Genomic DNA, 21,082 nt, shown 5'->3' with positions numbered 1-21,082 from the left:
TCCTGATATTCAATAGCTTGATTGACAGTTTACTATTAGCGTGCGATTTCATTTTGTGTCTGTCAGTCATAACTTCACAGCGCTAAAATTCCATTCTCTACCCAGGCAGCAAAATCCGTCATTTTTACATTGATTCAATGTCGATTTTGCTGTCTGGGTAGGGAGTTGGTCTTTGACGCGATTTGAGTCATTCTTTGCTAGCAGACAATGATTAGGAAGGTAATTAATTATTTGTGCAAATTGCTTTGTAGTGCAAAAAGTGCATGGAATACTGTTTGCACAAAAACGGAAAAACAAAATTGATGAAATTCTGTGTTCTATGCAAGAGGACTTTCAAAATAAAATGTGAACTGAGAATTTTGACCAAGAAATGGCGAAAATAGGTCAAAAACCGAGTCTTTATCACTTTTTCAACCTAAAATACACAATCACGAATATATTTTGCGAAATAAATGGATTGAAGTGATAGATAAGGCTTTTGACCAACGGCATACTTTTTCCCGTTATTATTTGATGTAAGCTGACGGAGTAATTAGCAATAAGAGAGACGTAGACCTAATGGTCTCGGCCAGTAACTCTTGCCGCCAAAAGGAAGCAGTGACAGATACGGTTAATTCTAAATACTTAATCTTCAATCTGTAAACCGTTTGTAAGTTGTTTTTCGGAATCACTTTGGTTATCTGGCAACTCTGAGATTTAATGCAGTTTCGCGGGAACTTTTTTATGCAGAAAAATACAAGTAACCTGAGTGACATCTGAAATTATATCTGCCTCAACTGTTACTCTTATAATTTTGATCAGAAGACACAAACTTTTGGTTTTGTAGTTTATTTGCCGTAAGATTTGTTGCAATGAACTGTGAGTTGTTAACAACCTGCAGTGCTCTTGGTTATTTGGAGGAAGAGGAATATTTTAAAGAGCCAGATTGCATTGGTATATTGTTTGGTTTTGAGTTTAGAGATTGTCATTGTAACTCAGTTGACAGATGCACATTTCATAATAATTGCCATAGATTGGCAATGGCTATAATGACAATGAAAATAATATTGTAGCTATCTATCACTTTCAAAAAAGTTAGTCTACAAATTTAACAAGGTCTTGCAACATTGGGACTCCAAGAGTTTCAACATTGGGAGTGTTTATCTACCGTATATGATCTAACATCTCTTGCTCCTCGTATTGCAAGAGTGGGACGCCAACAAATGTCTACTTTGTCTGGTGGCATTTCTCCATTCCACCCAGTCCTGAGGGTCTACTGAAACAAAATCTTTCAGACTTCACAGATCTTCCAAATGTTGTCAAGCCAACGCTTCTTTGAACATCCTCGAGTGTATAATGTCTTAAAGGGTTGTCTGTGGATTATATATTTAGTGTTCCTACAATAAATGGCATATTACTTTATTCTAATACGTTGTTCCCGGCTTACACCTGTATTTTATCCTTTTCAGATACCCTAAAATGTCTTATAAAGTATGTCCACAACGAAGACAGCACCCGTACAGTTCGTATCCAGCTTGGTGCGGCCCAAGTACTTCAAAACGATCTTCTCCCAATCATGTCACAGTTTGCCAATGACAAAGATTTGTTTCAAACTGCTTTAAGGTATTTTTCTAGAAAATGTGTTGCGCAAACTTAGTTGCACAGTAGGCTAATGTATATTATAAATTATAATTTTTTTAATTAAAATTGTTTTATTTTTTAGTGATTATTATTTTGCAGTTAGATCCTAGCCACGCATTTAGTATACAGGCCTCGAAACTTGTACTTTTTTCCAGCGGTTAAGCATGTTCTACCAGACTGGCCCTTTCAGCGGACATTAAATATCTCAACCGGACATATTTTTTGCATGTAGATTTTGCACAAAATTACACTACAGTTTTGTGTAGTCGTGTTTGTAGAAGAAGATTTTCTACAACAGAATAGCTCTGCAATGGTTGATGGCTTAATTAACCACCCTGAAGTATACAGGAGCAGATTGCTTGCAACTAAATTGCGTTAATAACAGTCGTGTAATGACGCAATAAACACAATTGAAAACAACAATCCAAATTTTCTTATTACAATAGCAACTATGATCTACTTATTCCGTGGTTTTTGCGTTATAGAGTCGTTGTGCCAAGCGATTACTGCCGGCACGGGGTCGTAAATCTCCAGCTCAGGACCGTCCAGACAAATGCGCATTACTAACTCAATAGTGTTAGCTCTCAAGGATGTACGGGATCGTACGCCAATCACCCAATATTCTTTTCAGCAAAGAAAAACACCTCTCAACATGTGAGAAAGACGATAAAGGAAGACACCCTCCCTTCTGTGCAGAAATTCTATTTCTATCGGTATCAGCGTGAATAAGGTCGCCACATTTGCCTAAGCACGTGCGGAACCCAGCGTAGACTTGCTTCATTGTGACGTTTCTTTTTAACAAACTATCAATGTAACGCAGTTGCAATAATCCTCATTGTTAAAATTAGAATACATATCCTGCCGAAAAGTTCAGACAACTTTATCTCAAGGCAACATTGCAAGGCGTTGAAATGATGTAAAAATGGCTACTTTTGCCATCAGCTCGTTAACCACGCCACTCTAATGTAATCTTTAAAGCAATTGCCTGTACTATTATTGTTTCAGCTCCGTATTTGTTTGCATTAAACAAACAATTGTAACAATTCAAATTTAAAATATATTTTTGCTGCATTAGCTCTATTTTTGTCAAGAATTTTGCAGCGGTCATTTATGACCGACCAATGAGTCGGCTTTGGCAGACATTCGAGGTCATTCCGGAGGTCATGACCGCCGGATATTTCGAGGCCTGGTATATCAAGAAAAATATTACCAATACTTGATTAATTTATTTTTTACTTTATTAAGTAAATGAATTTAAAGATGATACCGTACCTTGATTTAAAATTTAAAAAACAAGACATAAAGTGTTAAGCTGTTTATTGCAGATTGCATTTTCTCCCATACTTTTTACATTACAAAAGTACAATAATCAGAGTAATTGCATAGGCTATAGACCAGGGGTTCTTAACCTTTTTTGTCTCGTTTACCCCTTGCCGAATGAAAACAGTAAAATTTACCCCCACCATTTTGGTGGCCCCTTGTGATGCCATCGTGTCTGGTTTGGTTTTGAATCTTTATCCTCGAACTGACAAAGCCTTGATAGGTTATTCCTGGTAGTTTTGCATTTGGCATCACTTGTTTGTCAACTCTTGACGCTGGGCCGGTTTCCGAGATTGACAGAGTGAAGTTTACCGATTGTTGCCTGGGAATTATTCCATCCACAAGGTGCCGCTGAATGGAGAGAATTCTTGAAATGCGTTACTCAAGCGCACACTCCGAGAGTCGAACCAGCGCCGAGTGATCTTGAGCCGGGCTTGTAACCACTGAGTTAACGTGGTGTTCATCAACCATGCCAACAAATGCAAATAAAGGAAATTGCAATCTTAGCAAAGTTGCAATCCACTTTGTGGTCGAAGTCCTAATTAGGTTGTGTACAGTAAAAATGTAGCACACATACGCTGCTGCAATGAAACTGACAGTCTTCTTGTGTGGAGCTAAAAGAAAAAGACGAAAAGTTACATTAAGCATAAATTTGAATCAAAATCGAATGCAACACTATCAGATTTTTAATATCTGAAAAAGTGAAGTTTGCTTTAATTTAAGATTCAGTAATTTTACCCCCTCGGTAGGTGAAATTTACTCCCAGGGGTAAATTTACCCCCGGTTAAGAACCCCTGCTATAAACGATAGAAATAACAAGAACCTGTAGTCTTGGTTATTGCTTATGTTTGAGGATGATATTCTTTCCATTGATTTTTATCAACACAACCTGGAATGACTAATAGTTTTAGTTTTACCCTTAAATGTTTGTTTACATTTTGAACATTTGATGTCAAATAGAAGAGCAGGTTGTGGGTGCTGTTCTTGTATCTTTTTATGCCTTTTCCACATTTTGAGTTGTGTGTTCTTTAAAATGACAGCATCTTCTCGAATGAAAAGTCTTCCAAGGGGCCTGTCTCTTGTTTCCTCTCAGTGTATCCTATCATGCATTGATTTATTCACTGGGTTGTTACTACAGATTCACCGTCAATTTAACACAACCTACTCTGCTTTGCTTTGGTGGGAAAATTCCAAAGGACACTACAATGCATCACCATTTCTTAGATGTGATGTCATATAATCAAGCTTATAAGGAGGTTGGTAATGCTAGCCTATATATAATATCTATATTTAAGGTGAAAAAACTCATTTGAAGTATTATGCTAACGGCTTCATGTGGGTACTTCTGATACATTCATTTACCACATGTCTAATATAAGTGCAGTTTGGTAAGTCAATTTATAATTTAATTGTTAATAAAAAGGAGGTATAACTGGAAATATATACAGTAGTACATTTTTGGTTTATTTCAGTTTTTAATTTTTGTTTACTACAATATTAATGATTTGTAATTAATAATGATGTAACCATGCAGTCTTTAAATAGTTTTTATTAACACCATCAGATGTTTGTTGATATAATGCACTAGCCTGCTGTAGACTTCCACTAAAAACAGACATTTTTCCCAAATTAGTGTCAATTTTTTTTGCATAGGCATTTGGCGAGCACAAAGAGATATGGAAAGTTTTTGCCCAACAAATTTATGGAGTCTTGGAAGCAGAATGGGAGGATAGAAGACCGGAAGATAGCTTGTTGGTAGAAAGAATACTTGTTTTAATCCGAAACTTGCTTCACACTCCTGCCACAAGTGAAGATCAGAAGAAGATGTCCACTGATTTGTCATCACATGATAAACTACTATGGTTTGTGAAGTAGTGTTACCTTAAATTTCTGCCATTCAATGATAAAAAGACACAAAATTGTTGTGCTGAAAAAATTGCTTTAACCTTGCATGGTCAGGTGCAGGTAAAACTTATCAGGTTCTCCTTATTTAAAAAAAAAAATCAATGAGTGCATTCAAAGTCCATTTGACAAAAAAAAGTAGACAAACCTAGCAACTAAAAATTTTGAATTCATTTTAATCTATCTTAAAAAAGAAACTTTCAGTTTTCTAAATTTTCTCACTTGTATGGTACAGTATTGATTTATGGTATGGTGCATCATTAGGGTAGTACATGCTAGTTCATGCAGTATTTGAGGGTTTTACAGATACTGATATAGCATGCAATATTGAACAGTATGGCAATTTACGTAGTACACGAGCTTGAGCCGACGGCTGACGACGATAAATGTGTGATAACTAAGTGCTGTGTTAATCCAATGATATTGATAGTAAAGGTGTTAAAAAAAGTTGCTTGGTGACTTGATCATCGACTGGTCAATCGCTAGTAATCACTAAGTTTTCTAGTCCATTGCAATCAATGAGAAGTTGGCTAAATGGCCACCCCTGGTATACAGTATATGTGTTTTCACAAAATCTGCATTCAATGAAAAGTACATCGTTATTTTGTATTTGAAACGTGTATTGCGTTGACCACATCAGTTTTATCTATCCAGGCAAATGCACCAGTCAGGGATAGATTCACTTCTTCTTTACTTGGCTGCTTCGAATACTGAACAAGAATGGTCCCTTCATGTAATTGAGATCATTTGCTTATTGCTAAAAGAACAGGTAAAATTCACATATGCATGAAGACTGTGAAGAGTTGATACATTTGTTTTTAATCAGTTGTGTTTCAATTGAAGTAAGTTTTTATGGAGAAGCTTTCACTCACCTTAGATATAACCTGGTCTACACAAAATTTCAGGTTTGGGTTTTGACAACTCATCTTAGCTAATTTTGGGGCGCTGAATCCGAAAATGAACTCAGATTTTCTCTATCACATCACGTTTTTGAGATATGAAATATCCCTAATTTTTGAAAAAAATCAATTTTTGCCCCCCCTCTGTTGTCAAAACAAGGAATTCTGATGCAATAAACACTGTTTTACCTGCAATAATCTAGCTTTAATTAGCAAACAAGTATTCTATATTATATTCACACAAATTTGCGTTGTCTTTATTAAAATTTCATGCCTTGGAATAAAAAATAGTCATGCAAAAGAGCAACCATAATAACATCAAACGCTACATTATGCTGACGAACATGTCGATAGGACAGTGACAAGGTATTATCTAAATTATAGCCTACAGTTCACACAATATGCACATAGACATTCCAATGGAGTGCAGAAATTCTGAAGACACACACAGAAATAGCAAAGTGCCAAAATAAAGATCGACTCAAAGGGACTTGGGCAGGGCGAGTTCAGAAACAGTCAAAAAAAGAGCTTTTATAAAATATGAACTCTTCACTTATAAGCTTAAAAATGCTCTTTTGAGGGACTTTCTTTTATGAGCAGCATCTGGATTTTCTCTTTTAAAACTCTAGCAATAGTCGGCCATCATATGACAATCCCACCGACCTTGATAACGTTCCTCCATAATTTTAATATCCTGGTGGAAACGTTCACCCTGTTCTTCACTAACTTTCCCAAGGTTTTCTGGAAACTCATATGCATGGCTCTTCAAATAGTGAACTTTGATGCTCATCCTGCATCCCAAATCTTCAAAACCAAGCAGTAGCTCCCTTAAGAGATCTTTATAATTTTCTGCTTTTCTGTTTCCCAAAAAATTTCTCACAACAGCACCGAAAGCATTCCAAGCTCTAGCCTCGAATGGCAACATTGATTTTGCAAAATTTTCATCCTTTAACAATTGCCTGATTTGTGGTCCATTGAAAATCCCAGCTCTTTTTTTCTCTTCACTAAGACCAGGAAAAGCATAACATATATACTTAAAACACTCTCCTTCATGATCCAAAACTTTTACATATTGTTTCATAAGACCAAGTTTGATGTGAAGAGGAGGCAAGAGGATCTTTTTGATATCAACTAACTGATCACGTATGATATTTTTGTCTCCAGGTGTCAAGGTGAGCCTTGGAGGCCATTCTTCTTTGTTCCAGTGCTGATCCTTGGCCCTGCTGTCCCAGTAGCATAGGAAACATGGGTATTTGGTGTAGCCACTTTGTTGCCCCAGCAAAAAGTTCACCATTTTTAAATCTACACAGATGAGCCAACCATGCTCATGGTATTTTAACTTTTCAAGAACAGTTTTGATGTTCTGATACTCTTCTTTTATTGTCACCGAATGTCCTATCGGAATAGAATCGTACACGTTACCATTATGAAGTAGAACACACTTCAAACTTCGTTTGGAGCTATCAATGAAAAGTCTCCAACTCTCCATTCGTCTGCATCATACTGTGGTAATCCCATTTCTAGAAGAAGCCCTTCTATATTGTTGCAATAAACGAAATCATTCTGGGAAGCAAAATATGGAAGCAGTTCTTCTTCTCGTTTGCGATAAAATGTCATGCTTGTACCAGCTTTGAGAAGTTTCCTTTCCTGTAGCCTTGATGCCAATAACTCCGCAGATTGCTTAGGTAAATACAAATCTCTCACTAAATCATTTAATTCCATCTGATTAAACTGGGAAGGCTTGTCTGACAGATTCTCGGGTGCTGGTTGAAAAAATTTCACTTTCTCCTTCACTAAACGATGCTTCTGAAGAAGAAATAGCCTCTTTGTGTAGTTCTGGAAGTGATGTAAATACTGGCAGTGGCTTTTCATCACTGTGAGGAACTGGCCGCAATGCCGAATCCAGATTTGGATATTTCAAACGATGTTTACTCTTTTTGTTATACCCTTTCACACTAACAAGACAAAAATAACAATCGTCAACATGATTTCGTTGCTCTCGCCAAATCATGGGTTATCCAAATTTCATTTGTGAACCTTTTCCTTGCGTCCAACTTCTCAGACATTCAACGCAGGTCTTGCACACTTTATGAGGAGCCCAGCTTTTGTCCTGGTCCCCCAACTTGACTTTGAAGTAAGCAAGATATGCCCTTTTTACAAACGTGGTAATATTGCATTGTTGAGACTTCAACATGAAGCATCCACAAATGTAACAAAGTATATCCGGATCATTACAACATTTTCTTCTTTTGCTGGAAGCAGACATAGCTTGAGATCAAATATAACCTTTCTTTGTTAGTAGTTTTCTAAGAGCAAGGTTTTCCACAGAAACACCACTATACCAAAAACTCTAACCGACTTGAACTCAAACTTATAAAGTATGAAAATACCTTTTCCTTCTACAAACCACTTTTCAGCTTGAACTCTGATGTTGGTCTGTACAATGTACATGTGCTTTATGAAACTTCTAAATAAATCTTCCTTACTAAGCAAGAATTTATTACTAAGTCAAATCTACTCCCACCAGCTGTCTTCCTACGATATTCCATCTGCACAGAGATAGCAGCTGACCCACAGATAACGCCTGAGAAGCCAAGACAGGGAGTTCAAGCCAGCATCGAAAAACTCAACGCTACCAATCTCCACTATGTCCTATTACGATTATCATAACAGGAATTTTTTTTATTTTAGAGGAAATCTGAACCAATTTATGAATTTAGTGTAAAAATATCTTTATGTTTGAAAGTTTATAGCTGTCAGAAAATAATTATATTTGACATTTTACTGCACTAAAAAGGGTAAAAATTGGTCAATTTCATAAAATAATGGCAACGATAGAAAGAAAACTTGATGTGATAGAGAAAATCTGAGTTCATTTTCGGATTCAGCGCCCCAAAATTAGCCAAAATCAGTTGTCAAAACCCAAACCTGAAAAAAAAGTTGAAATTTGTAGACCAGTGAATAATTAATTAATCACAACTTGTATTGCTGTCGAAACGAGAAACTGCTATATTTTCTTGTCCACTGTTGTGCTGATATATCACAGGCTGATATGTTGTAGCTGGTGTTTTGTTGTTATTAGACCCGTTGATGACAACAAGAAAATAATACATTCTTAGCTTTGTCATTGTTTCGATGTCATGTAGCAAGTAAAAAAGCAGACAGCAAATCAGTTTCTTTCAACGTTGATTCGTCGTCTGCAGAATGTTAATCGATGACAAAAGGACTGATTTGCGAGTGAGCAGTCGTAAAGGTGCTTTTGATACTTATTCTGTGAGATTACCTCTCGGTCATTGAAATTTTTTTTTTTTTTCAGAATGCTGAGCAGCTGGCGAAAACCGGAATAAACCGCTCTGCGGCTGAACGAGAAAAAGAAGGAGATGAGTTACAAAAGTTAAGAAAATTTGAAAATTCAAAAAAGCAACAATTTCGATCGAAGATGACCCCGTGGTATAAAGAAATTATTTGTAATCAGCTTTTCTTTGGTTGCATCACAGTGTGATAAATGGTTTCTCTTGTATTTCGCATAAACCGTGCACTTTTTTAAGCAAGTAGAAATTCAAAATTTAAAGGTTTTAAATACAGTTTTGAGTTTCATGTGCTGTATCATCACTTCCTCAATTAGTTTGAGTAGAGCTTTTAAAGGAATTTTGTGATGTATAAAGATTATGAACTACTCAAGACTACAACATTCATCCCTTTATTTGAAAGATATCTTGTATCTATTGAATACTATCAATGAATCAGGCATTCCCGGTTTGGGGGTACATACGTGATGCGGGGGACAAAGAGCATTGCCGATGACAAGGATGTTATTGTGCACCGCCCTTTACGTCACTGTGACAAAATATCGTTTGATGACGGAAAAACAAAGTTGAAAAAAGCTAAAAACCGACGGCCTATGATGGACGACTCAGTATCAAGGTTTGTTTCTACATTTATATACACCTATGCCGGCATATATACCCCAGATAGCAAAATCCGTCATTTTTGCATGGATTTTGCTGTCTGGGCTGTACTTGCAACAAAATGTATACGCAGAAAGGGTGTCACTTTAACCAGCGTCTTGATGCTTTTTTTGTGGTAAAGAAACTAGTATAGTGTACTGTATGTTTACGTAAGTCAGAAAACTGTCCCTTGATTGTGCCACGCCTTCTTTGATTCAGACGATCAACGATGACCGTACGCAGCATGCTGAAAGAATTTTGTAACGGATTGCTTGAGAATGGATATAACGTCTTGATGCGTGCCATTAAAGATAGACTCACAAGAGAAAAGGCACAAGATCATGACGAAACGTACTATTTGTGGGCCATGAGTTTTTTCCTTGAGTTCAACAGGTAACAATACACCATTTTAGTTTCGATCTTAAAGGTGTGTGCTTCCATGTTGATAAATTTACTGCTTCAACGTTTAGAATGGCTTCGTGTTACATAACGGCTTCACATTACTTGCTTCGTTCATTGGTCACTGTAGAGACGTTGGATAAGAAAAAACGTCTTTCAATTTCCATGTATGGTTCAGACTTTAAGCCTATTTGTCGAAATTGAGCATGTTTTCTAGGTTGGCTAATTTCCGAATCGAGCTTGTGTCGGAAACAGTGCAACTGTCAACTCTTCACTTTCTCGACACCCAGTTGGTCAACTACTTTGAGCTGATGGCCAATGACAAACAAGAGTGCCAGTCATGGGGGCGCAGGTAGTGCAATCTAGCCTTGACGAGAATTGAAACTTATCACTATCTGACAGATATCTGCTTTAGAAAAATATTTTCCATGCGTTTTCATTCATTTTTTTCAATGCTAAAATAAACTAAGTTAATTCGGATTATTGTGGCCTGTCTAATGTGAAATGCTTGGACCACAGCAGCTTGCCATGTTTCTGTTATTGATGCTTATTATGTTTTATGGAGCTGAATATTTAAGGCTGATTGTATCTGAGTTCAAGGTTTCTGTTTGGTTTAATCAAACCAAACAGACTTTATTCCCTTCACTCGCTACAAGGAACTAATTTTAAGAGATAATAAACTCAACAGCATTCAAACTGTCTGCATTGTAGACTACCATGCTGAGAATATGTTAGGTTCAGTTGTAACATAACAAGTAATAATCCATGCAATGGTCAATGTAACAGACGTTGGATTTTCAATATTGGTATTTTATGTGTACAGAATGCACTTAGCTTTGTGTTGTTATCACGAATTCCTTATGACTGTCCACACCATGGAATCATCCAATGACGTAGCTTTAAAGGAGAGCGCCAAAGTCTTGTTGAGTATGGCGCAGTTTTTAAACTATTTTGTTTTTCTTGTATCCATGTCCATCAGGTGTAGGCTGTCGCCGCTAAATACTAGTCCTTTTACCATTTCAAAAATCTAGTTCTCTACATTTGCAAAATGATTTTGCAGTATCTATGCCAATTGTCCTGAACCATTGGTCTATTTATTCCATTCTATAATGTGTAGTTGGAATTCTTTGCAAAAGAGTTCGAGAAAACTCGATTTACTGTTTTTAAACATACCAAAAACTTTTTGCAAGGTGTGCTTTGAGTGATGAATGGCTGTATTTTCTTGAAACGTTGCAACGCAACTTATTTCCAATACCTTGCTTTATGTTTTATTATACCTTCTCATTTCAGATAACGTATTCTACATTGTGGAATATCGAGAAATTTTTCTGATGCTTCTGCGAAAATTTGACGAGCGCAAACAGACTCAAAAATTTTTGAAGGATTTAATCAAAACAACGCATTTGTTCCTAAAAATGTTCGAAAATCACTGCAAGTACGCTTGTTTGGTTTATGTCTTTAAAATTAATCATTTTTTTTCCAGAGGTCAGACAAGGGAAAAGGGTTAAATCTATGTGAAAGCACATCGTCCAATTTGTAAGAAAAAATCCATATTGTTTGCATCAAATCATTTTTACTCGTTTTTGTCTTTCAAGGAATTCTACCATCGTGGTGCAGAAGAAAGTCAGAGCTCAGAAAAGAAAAAAGAAATCCACAACTTCAAATGGCACGTCAACGCCTACGTTGCTAAACGAAGAAGACAGGGCAACCAAGTGGGGACAACTTGTTGATAAAATTAGAGAAAAAGCCCAGGTGAGGCTTCAGAAATACTTATTAAACGTCATTGAGAAGTTTGTTTGTTCGTTGGTACGAATAACTTGGAGTTGGACAAGTGAGGAACGGATAGCATGCAACCTTCATACGCGATAAATTTTTTTACTTTAGATTAATTTTGTTTGCTTGCTTCGGCAACAACTTATAACAGCATTTTTTCTATTAATTTTGTAACACATTTTTCGAATCAGTTCTCAATGTTCGTACTATTTATTCAGATATGCTTAGACTTTCACGTACATTGCTATTTATATTAGCACAGTAAAATTTGTTATCAATACAGCACAGGGCAGGTAGTAATTGGATATTTGCAGTGACTGATAACCTGATCAATTCCTGCAAGCAGGAGAAGAGTGCGAGGTTTAAAGACGATTGGATGATGATGATTGTTATCTGATAGCGAGAAGCACCGCCGGCCACATTGGCGCATAGAAGAGAATCTTTACTACACTTTCATGCGACTTTTCTTTTCAACATACTACTTCAATATGTTTTTCGGCAGCCGATTGTAGCAATTGACAGTGATAGACCCCGTGTTTCGCCCATGAGGCTGGGCTCGTCAGTATCGCATATCGTCAGAAACATATAGTTGATTGGATGGTCTAAATGGCTAGCGTGGAAGCTACTCCGTTATGGTTAGCGAATCGCAACTGTTCGCTGTATTAGTGAGTCCTCAGTCTTGTGCTGATAGCGGGGAAGAACGCTCCTTTCTTCACAGTACTACTCCAACATAATTGATTTCTCTTCTGCTCCATATCAACCGGCCTTGAACCGGTTTTAACCGCCTTGGTAAAATCTCACTATTTTTAGGCGGCCACTGATCCCGAATGCATCCGGGCGACCGACGTTTTTGATCCAGTGTCAGAATCGACCGAAGAAACTCAACAACGACAAGCGGTATTAAAAATACAGAGACTTCTCTTGGACGGAGATTGCGAGGAAGCCATCAATATACTGAGAACAGCAAGGTTCGCTAGACACACACTACCCAGACAGTAAAATCCGTCATTTTTACATTGAATCAATTTAAAATTGAGGGATTTTGCTGTCTGGGTAGCAGCACTTGACACGCCTGCTGTCTTTGAAATAAATGTGATATTTTTTTATCAATAACTTCTAAGCTGCTTAGAAAACTAAGACTCCCTTATCTTGCTTTAGTGTTAAAGTCTTTCTTATGTTCAGAGAAGTTTGGCCAGAGAGAAATATATTCGGCAGTGCAGGTATCACAGCAGAGGAAGAGGTCACGGCGTTGCACGAGATATGCCTTGCTGATCTTACAAGTAATTCACCATTGATTTGTATTTTTATCAACTAAATTTAATTTATAACACCTATCACTAATCTGTGAATTGATTTGCTATAAATGTCTTATGAAATAAATTTTGTGAACACTAAAGTATGGTTATTGGTTAATCCCGTGTCACTTAATTGTTTCATCAGCTGTGTTCAGTGGTTGCTTTTACTTAAGTGCGTCGAATTGTTTTTACAATTGCCTTTGAATGTCGTCAGATGTGGATGATTCGAATGATGTCACGCCTGATAACAATGACGTCAGAGAACTCAGCGACGAGGAAGATGAAGAGAGGCTGCCTCAAAGAACGAAGGAAATTGAATTCAATTTGAGTGAATATTTGAAAAAGTAAGGGGTTCATTTCACCATCAAGCAAAATTCGTCTTTTTACATTGATTTACAGTCTCCGCACGTTGAATTAATATAAAAAAGACAGATTTTTATCTGGGTTGTATTGAAACAGGTTTGCCGATGGCAAGATCGTTCTTCCATACGTCAAGTTACTGAAGAATTTTGAGCAGAACAAACCTCACATCAATCATTGCATCGTCAAAATGCTTCACCGTGTGGCTTACGATCTCAAAATGTATGGCTTGCTCTTCCAGGCTTCTTTATTCCGCATCTTTCAAAAGGTAAGTGGATCCAGGCAAACGCGCAATTCCTTTGCCATAAAAATATGTTTGCTGGATTATGTTTTTGGCAACCTGTGTACACAGGCCAAGCCAACGTGCAACCTTCATATTTGACTTGAGGCTGATCTGCTGCGCTTGATAGTAATCAGTCACTAGCATACGTTGCTACTTTGAGTAGCAGTTGATAGTCTTTTTGTGTATCTTTTGTGTGATTTTGAGCTACTTTTGTGCTATTATCAGTTATCACCATACAAATAAATGAATAGATTTTGGCACTTGTGCTGGAAATCCGAAGATCATGTGGCAACCCTGTTAACAGAAAAAAAAGTTATTGCTAAGCTTGGAACTAAGAATTTTGCAGTGACTTGAGATTTAGTGATCACACTTTGGTACTTTAGATTTTCAAAACTATCATTTCAAAGACATATAAAGCACATTTGATTTAGAGTTTATAATCGAAATTACATCGGCCACCAGTGATTATTATAGATTTGCACGTTGATAAGGCCTGTGCATATATGTCGCTATTGCTTATAATACTATAATAATAGTTGTTGTGGTCTTCATACTGACCTGGTTTATTCAATACTTACACCTTTCGCGATTGTTTCAAAGGTTTTAACAAAAAAAATTGTATTTTAAATGCATGCGTTGCAGTGTTGCACCAGTAGCATTTTGGTAACGTTATCAACATAACGTTACCATCTCAGTATCTGTTTCAAGGCTGAAGAGATACCTTTACCTTTATCATGAAATTTTCAGGTCTTTGAAGCTGCAAAGTTAGACAAGTCGTTTTCGGAACTGTGTGGCTTTGCTAAGTGGTTGATGGGCAAGTTCTATGACGTAGCGCTCAGGAATGAAAAAATCTTCACCGAAATGTTATTTTGGAAGAACAACGCAGCAGAGGTTTATGAGCTGGTAGAAGGATATGGCACGTACACAGCTTCGTCCGGGTAAACGTCACGACTTTATTTCCGTGGTTTTATTTGTTGTCCGCCGTAAGCAAATTACGTTGCCATCAATATGCTGACTATGTCATCATGCTAACACTGGGTCAATTATTTTTAAAAAGCAGATGCGTTTCTGTATGATTTTTTAATACAATTTTGGTAAAGAGGTGGTTTTTTGAACCATATCCAAATAAAACCTAACAACCAGACGACATTTAACATAATATAGTAACATGAAAATAAGCTAAAAATTACAAACGCTTTCGGCCATTCTCATGTGTCATGTTAGCCCTTTTCAAGTAACCAACAGACTGATGTTCTTCATAAATTGGAATTAAAAAATTGATCTACGTATACAAAAATCGAAAAAAGAAACGCATAAGAATGAAACGGCAAGGCAGAGGAGAGGCAACATTAATAATTTTTTGTAAACGAATAAAAACTTGTTTATTGTTACGTATTCCTTAAATGTTGAATTATTTCGTGATTTTTGTTCGTTAGTTTAAATTTTATGAAACCTGTCAACAGAACTCGCAAGGGAACGCAATGGAGTGACGAAGAGAAGATGGAACTTCAAGCGTTGTACAACAGATATAAAAATGATCCTATGGGTAAGATTATTTCGAAATTTCATTAACAACAAAGTAATAACCAGTGTAATGAGTGTATTGCACTGCTATGGATGCTTTTCTATTGTCAATTTTTTGAACTGTGACCGATTTTGGAAGTGAGACTTTAGTTGTAGAAATTCTCATTGACACTTTTTAAATGGCAATTTTTCCTACATGGCTTCACTTATACTTCACCATGTCGTGGCAATATTGACGATAACACATCGTATTTCTATCAGACATTCCTTCCACTTTATTTCACATCCTGGAGGTTATTAAATTTACCATTGCCTTTGTGAAAAAACGTCGTTTCTCGTGTTTATGCATAGCATTCAACCGTCACAATCCATTGTACACAATCTGTAATACGAATACACTATAACAGGCCTCGAAATTCGTTTTTGTTGACGGCGGACAAACGTGTCCGGTCTGAGCAGCTATCTCGGCGGACAAATTAAGTCTCACGGCGGACACACCAGTTTTAGCGTCAATCGTCATGCTTAATCACTTTATCTTGATAATTCTTCGCCATTTGAAAGCTATAGCTACGGTTTAGAAGGCTTTTTAAAATTTCAGCAAAGTCACTGACTCTGAAAATCTTTCATCAGAACAACGAGGTGCTCTTGAAGAGTCAAAGCGCCGCGTAACTGCTTAATACGCCGCATACTGTACTGATTAACTTCCACCGAAAGAGGTCGTGTGGCTTCTTGCGTCACAATGCTCTGGGCACGAGTCGGAGAACTTCTACACTAACGTTACTATTTTCTTCTGTGCAAAGTTTCACTGGGCTTTTTTCTTTTGGTTAATTTTTGCGTGTCATGTGAGCGAAACTGAATTTTCCCTGGGCCTTTTCTTTCTTACTGTAATACCAAAACTAAACAAATTTTGCGGCATCTTGCTGTAATAGCCTACTCGTATAATCTAACTTTGTAACCAACCTTGCCTTATCAATATTACTCGATCAAAGCCAGACATTGTGACGTGAGACTTGAACTAAGTTGCGCGTGATTAGTGTAAAAGTAGCAGTGCTCCCATCGATTCTTAGCGAAGAATTCACCTTTGTTACGCGGATTCAATGTCACCAATGGTTGAAGCAACGTAAAAATCGAAAGTTTTCCTGCTTGAATGGAAGCTAAGAGATACAGTATTCACCTTTTCTAGATGCGCGCTAGAATGCGCGGAAATTATATATTCGCAACAATTGTTCGTGCTATGCCATGATGATTTGTATCGCTATTTCTCGGCGGACAAATATGACCGATCTAGATAGTACTTCCCGTGGACATCACATGCTGTGACGGCGGACATGACCGCTGTGAATTTCGAGGCCTGCTATAACTCAAACTCCACTCTATCATCATGGGAATGCAATCCAGTGCCATTTTAACGACTTTTTGTATTCACCCAACCTGACAACGTACTCACATCTACTGCATCTTGCATTGTCCATCTTCTTACTCGCAGACGTCGTCGATGGAATAATGTCAAGCATATCGGATGAAACACGGACCAGAAGGCAAATCTGTCACCAGCTTGTCGAGCAGGGATTGGTGGATAACTTGGCTGATCTCAAACGGTCCAAAGGGTAATTAAGTCTTTAAACTATATTGCATTATTCTGATCGTCTGTTTGAAATGCAGCAGGAAATACACAGCCTTGCTGTAGAAGATGTTTTTTTTTAGGACGTTTCAACGAATGTTTTTTTTTGTTACAAACTTTTGGAATGACTGTTTTTTGAACTTTCTGCGGCTATAAGCTTGCCACTTTTATTAAAACGTTTAACGCTTGCTTTGCTTTGTTCAACTTTGCTTGCTTTGTTCAACGATATTGCTAAAACCCGTAAGATAAGAAAAATTTGATTACAGGTTTTCTGAAATATTTCCGTTTATTTTTGAACAGGTCAAAGCAAGGTGTGTGGAGAGAGGATGAGATTGAGGAGTTGAAAAGGCTCGTGGAAGAGTACCTGGAATCACCTGGTATGACGTTTACGACTTTTGTGAACGAGGGTTTCTTATAACTTTTTCAGCAACTTATGAAATTGACATTTTTTTTCATTTAGATCCCATTGGAAATATTCTTCGAATGATGAGCAAAAAGCGGTCGAGACAAAAAGTTATTGAGAAAATATCGGTCTTAGGCTTAGTAGCAGACAGGTAAGTTGAGTGGGACGACAAATGCAGATAGTTTTATCCTTGAACTCTTAAACGTTTTGTAGGATGTCTCTTGACGTATCCAAAGTACAGTGTACTTTTAACTCTTTAAGTTGGAGTAGTATCTGGTGACTGTCAAAGGTTAGCCTCAGATGTCATTTGCTGGATTTTTCTAAAATCAGTCATCAACGTTATAGACGTTGAATTAATGTAAAAAAAAAGGATGATTTTGTAGCTAAAAATATTGAATGTTTGGTTACTAAGTGCACATGGCACATGATCTCCTCTGTGACTGTTACTTTGCAATGTTTGAAGTTATCTTTTTTTTTGACGTCAGAAAACAATTGTTTAAGAAGCGCGCCAAAAAGCAACGGCCAAGAAACGAAGCTGAACCTGTGCACATTGGTAAGTCATGGCTCACGTAGTTTCTCTGTACGACAGCAACCTTATTGCAAAAAGACAAACGATAAAAAGTAATTGGGTTTTGAAAGACATTGATTCAAACTACAACGAAACTAAAACTGCAAAGTTCAGCGTTTTCTGCGCACCGCTGTGTACCAATGAGCAAAGCAACCAATTGCATAATACAATATACAATAAATGCAAAAATTATAAGAGATATTGCAGTACATTTGAATCGGACTAAAAATTGAATGAGGCTGTTCACCAGGTATTTAGCTTAGGTTTTGGGATTACTTTTTGTACGTGTAGTTTATTTAGGTATACGCATGTTGTGGTAAAAATTATTTTAATGACAAATATATTATAGGAGGAGCTGACAGTGACGAAGACCCTGTTGCAAATGATGATGAAGATGCCTCCTCCAGTGACGAAGAAGAGGTTGCAAGCTTCAGTAAGTTTTTATAGTTCAATTTTTTTTTTTAATTTTTCAAATTTCTTATCGCTGGGTTTAATTCATATTCACACATATTCAAATACTTGATGGCTGATGCGCGAACTTGAACGTTTTTCACTTTCTTTGTTTTTATCTTCCGTCAGTTGCATCTACGGCTGATCGTTAAGTGTAACATCATTGTACTGATTTTAACTCCAACACTTGTAATCTTCTATATTTGATTCAAGGGTTTTTAAAATATGGCCATTTCAAATCTACACTGTTTTTTTCAAAATGTGTCAAAGTTTCATGGCTTTTGGCCACCTCTGAACATTAATACTTTACAAACATATTTCACACAAGTTAGCAAAATGGATGGCTTTGAGAAGGTAACCCGTAAACATTGCTAAAAAAATTTATCCCTGGTTTTGAATCGCCCTATTGCAGTTAGTGCTTTAAGTTGTTGTAAAACCTACTTGACACTACCGTCCCTTCATTCACATGCACACTCAGCCGATAGAATAGAGATGTTGGTGAGGAAGTGCGGATCATCTGGATACGACGAGGAAGTAGCCTGGCTTGGAACGAACTTGAACGGGGTGCTGAACGACAGGAAAGATCCGGATTTTGAAGGCGGTGATTAATACAATAGTTTTCAGTGTGCACTAAATTGGCTTAATAGCGATAAAGCGGCATTGTTGCTACACTGAGATATTTACTATATAGCACTAAGGGGCAATTAAGCTATCATGTAGCGCTATCATGCTAACGGGCCGCACAAAAAAAAATATTTTTGCACCGCTTGTTGGTTTGGCAGCGCTGAAATTATGTCAAAATGTCAAATTTATAGTTTTGGTGGTGGTGGTGAAGTTTGCTTTTGTAGTGATGTAGATTGCAGAGTAATATGTGCTTGGACCATTGAATGATGCTCATTGTCGCATCTTTTGTTGCTTCAGGAGAGCCTGTGCCCATTGTGCCTTTTAGCGAATCCCAACAAAATGCCATGGAGAACCGCCACTTCAAAAAGTTATTGAAGGCCGCAGGAATTCATCCTCCGGGTAACGAGCAGGTAAAACAGTGTTGTTCACCATTCCGCTTGGAACCTCAATATAGTTTTTTTTTTTACCATCCCGACGAAAAGCGACACATCCCAACATAGCAGAGATCCAGGTAGAAGCGACAAAACGCGAACGTTATCTTCGACTGCCACCTTACAGTTGAATGTTATTTACAGGAAATGTTTTGGCGGATCCCACCAACGCTTAGCGACGACGCCATTAGCCAAGTGACACATGTCCTGTCGACGCTGAAACGGAAACGAGATGCTTCTTCTGACAGGTTAGTTTGTCTCGACATTACGCTGGTCCGAAAAGAAACAAGATCATTGTTGAAATTTTTCAAATGGGCCACACAAACGAAATTGTGCTGATTTCGAATGAGACTGACAAAGTCAAGTTTCCAATCGTTGAAATGTTGTTTGTTGTCTGAATATTTCATCAAGTAGGTGCCACTGAATGGGGAGCAGTCCTTAAAATGCGTTGCTCAAGTGTGCACCCCTAGATGTAAATCAGTGTTGCTTAATCTTGGGGTTTCTTAACTCTCGACTTTTTACTTCATCACAATGCGTACCGCCACATATTATGTGATCAAGCACTAACAAAGCAACATTATTCTCAGCGACAGCAACCAGAGTAGCGAAGGAACTGGCTCTGGTCACCGACGGAAACGTCGAGCGATAGTTGACGACGATAGCGATGAAACCGAAAACAATTAGCTCTCCAACGAATATCAAACATCCAACATCATAGACCCCCTTCATATGTTAAGAAGTCTTCCTTTCCAAGTCGTGCATTGTGGTCTTTCACTAGATCTGTCGTATCCTCAACTGCCACCTGATTTGAGGATATAGAATTTGAACGCACAATTTTGTAGATTTTTTAACGCTTCATGGCTTCGATCATTATTCATACTTTTCTATTCTGCTCTCAGAATAAGTCTTGTTTTCTTTGCATTGCTACACTAAACGCAGTAGAACATAAGAAAATGACATTTTGCTTTTCAATGTTGTCGTCAATCATACATTGTTATAAATAAAGATTGCTTCATTATCAATTTAAACTTCCTTTACTTAATGTTAAGCATCCCTTTCCAAGATTTGCATCAAAGAATTCCCGGGATTTTGTGTGTCCCAGTCTACTTATCTATCTAGCCAATCACTCATTTTTTACTTTGGTTAAACGTCTGCAGATAATGAATCGATGTAAAAGGAGTAGTTTTCTGGGTTGATTGATTAAAACTTAGACTGGTCTTCAGAGCGAATGGTGTAACGTCATTATGAAAAATTTAGAACACATGTTTCTGTAACAATCAATGAAAACAATTAAAACGCAGGATGACACTTGATCAAAAGAACAAATAAATATTCAAAACAGGCTAGCTATCGCTAAACGATGTAAATGCAACTTTTGTTGGTGGGCTAGCTAGCTTATAATAATAATGCTTGTTTTGATATAGCGCTGTATCCATCGCAGAATGCGTTGCTCCTCGGCGCTTTACAAAGCAGACAGTGTCAATGCAGACCTATATAGGCGCAACTGAGTACATTATTACCCGAATCCATTCCATTGCTCAGTGCCAAGCAAGAATTAGATTCAGTACCATTTTTAAAAAGTATTTGGTATCCCCCGACTGGGTATCGAACCCATGCTTACCGATTCAGAGGCGGACACACTAACTTGTTCACTCGCAATGCT

At 37.4% G+C, this 21,082-nt stretch overlaps 2 protein-coding genes across 2 annotated transcripts; one reads left to right on the top strand and one right to left on the bottom strand.

The window, feature by feature from the left end:
- The first annotated feature begins 814 nt into the window (after positions 1–814).
- LOC145787451 (protein timeless homolog) lies at positions 815–20,862 on the top strand. The gene is made up of 27 exons (XM_082599195.1): positions 815–933; positions 1,449–1,602; positions 4,079–4,196; positions 4,594–4,802; positions 5,497–5,611; positions 9,058–9,191; positions 9,489–9,665; positions 9,908–10,081; positions 10,305–10,439; positions 10,911–11,014; positions 11,378–11,522; positions 11,683–11,839; positions 12,671–12,828; positions 13,043–13,140; positions 13,370–13,499; positions 13,615–13,783; positions 14,546–14,736; positions 15,262–15,344; positions 16,809–16,929; positions 17,244–17,320; positions 17,404–17,497; positions 17,832–17,899; positions 18,264–18,347; positions 18,843–18,965; positions 19,286–19,398; positions 19,564–19,667; positions 20,007–20,862. The coding sequence occupies exons 1-27, from the start codon at positions 852–854 to the stop codon at positions 20,101–20,103; spliced, it is 3,414 nt and encodes a 1,137-aa protein (XP_082455321.1). The 5' UTR covers positions 815–851; the 3' UTR covers positions 20,104–20,862.
- LOC145787847 (uncharacterized) lies at positions 7,185–8,124 on the bottom strand. Its single transcript, XM_082599680.1, has 3 exons — positions 7,779–8,124; positions 7,524–7,688; positions 7,185–7,486 (listed from the first exon to the last, which is right to left on the bottom strand). Exons 1-3 carry the CDS (start codon positions 8,005–8,007, stop codon positions 7,185–7,187), a joined length of 696 nt encoding a protein of 231 aa, XP_082455806.1. The 5' UTR covers positions 8,008–8,124.
- Positions 20,863–21,082: the final 220 nt, after the last annotated feature.

Source organism: Aplidium turbinatum, chromosome 18, assembly GCF_918807975.1.
Source record: "Aplidium turbinatum chromosome 18, kaAplTurb1.1, whole genome shotgun sequence".
In the NCBI taxonomy this organism is placed as follows: domain Eukaryota; kingdom Metazoa; phylum Chordata; class Ascidiacea; order Aplousobranchia; family Polyclinidae; genus Aplidium; species Aplidium turbinatum.
This window is presented reverse-complemented; position numbering and strand designations above follow the sequence as displayed.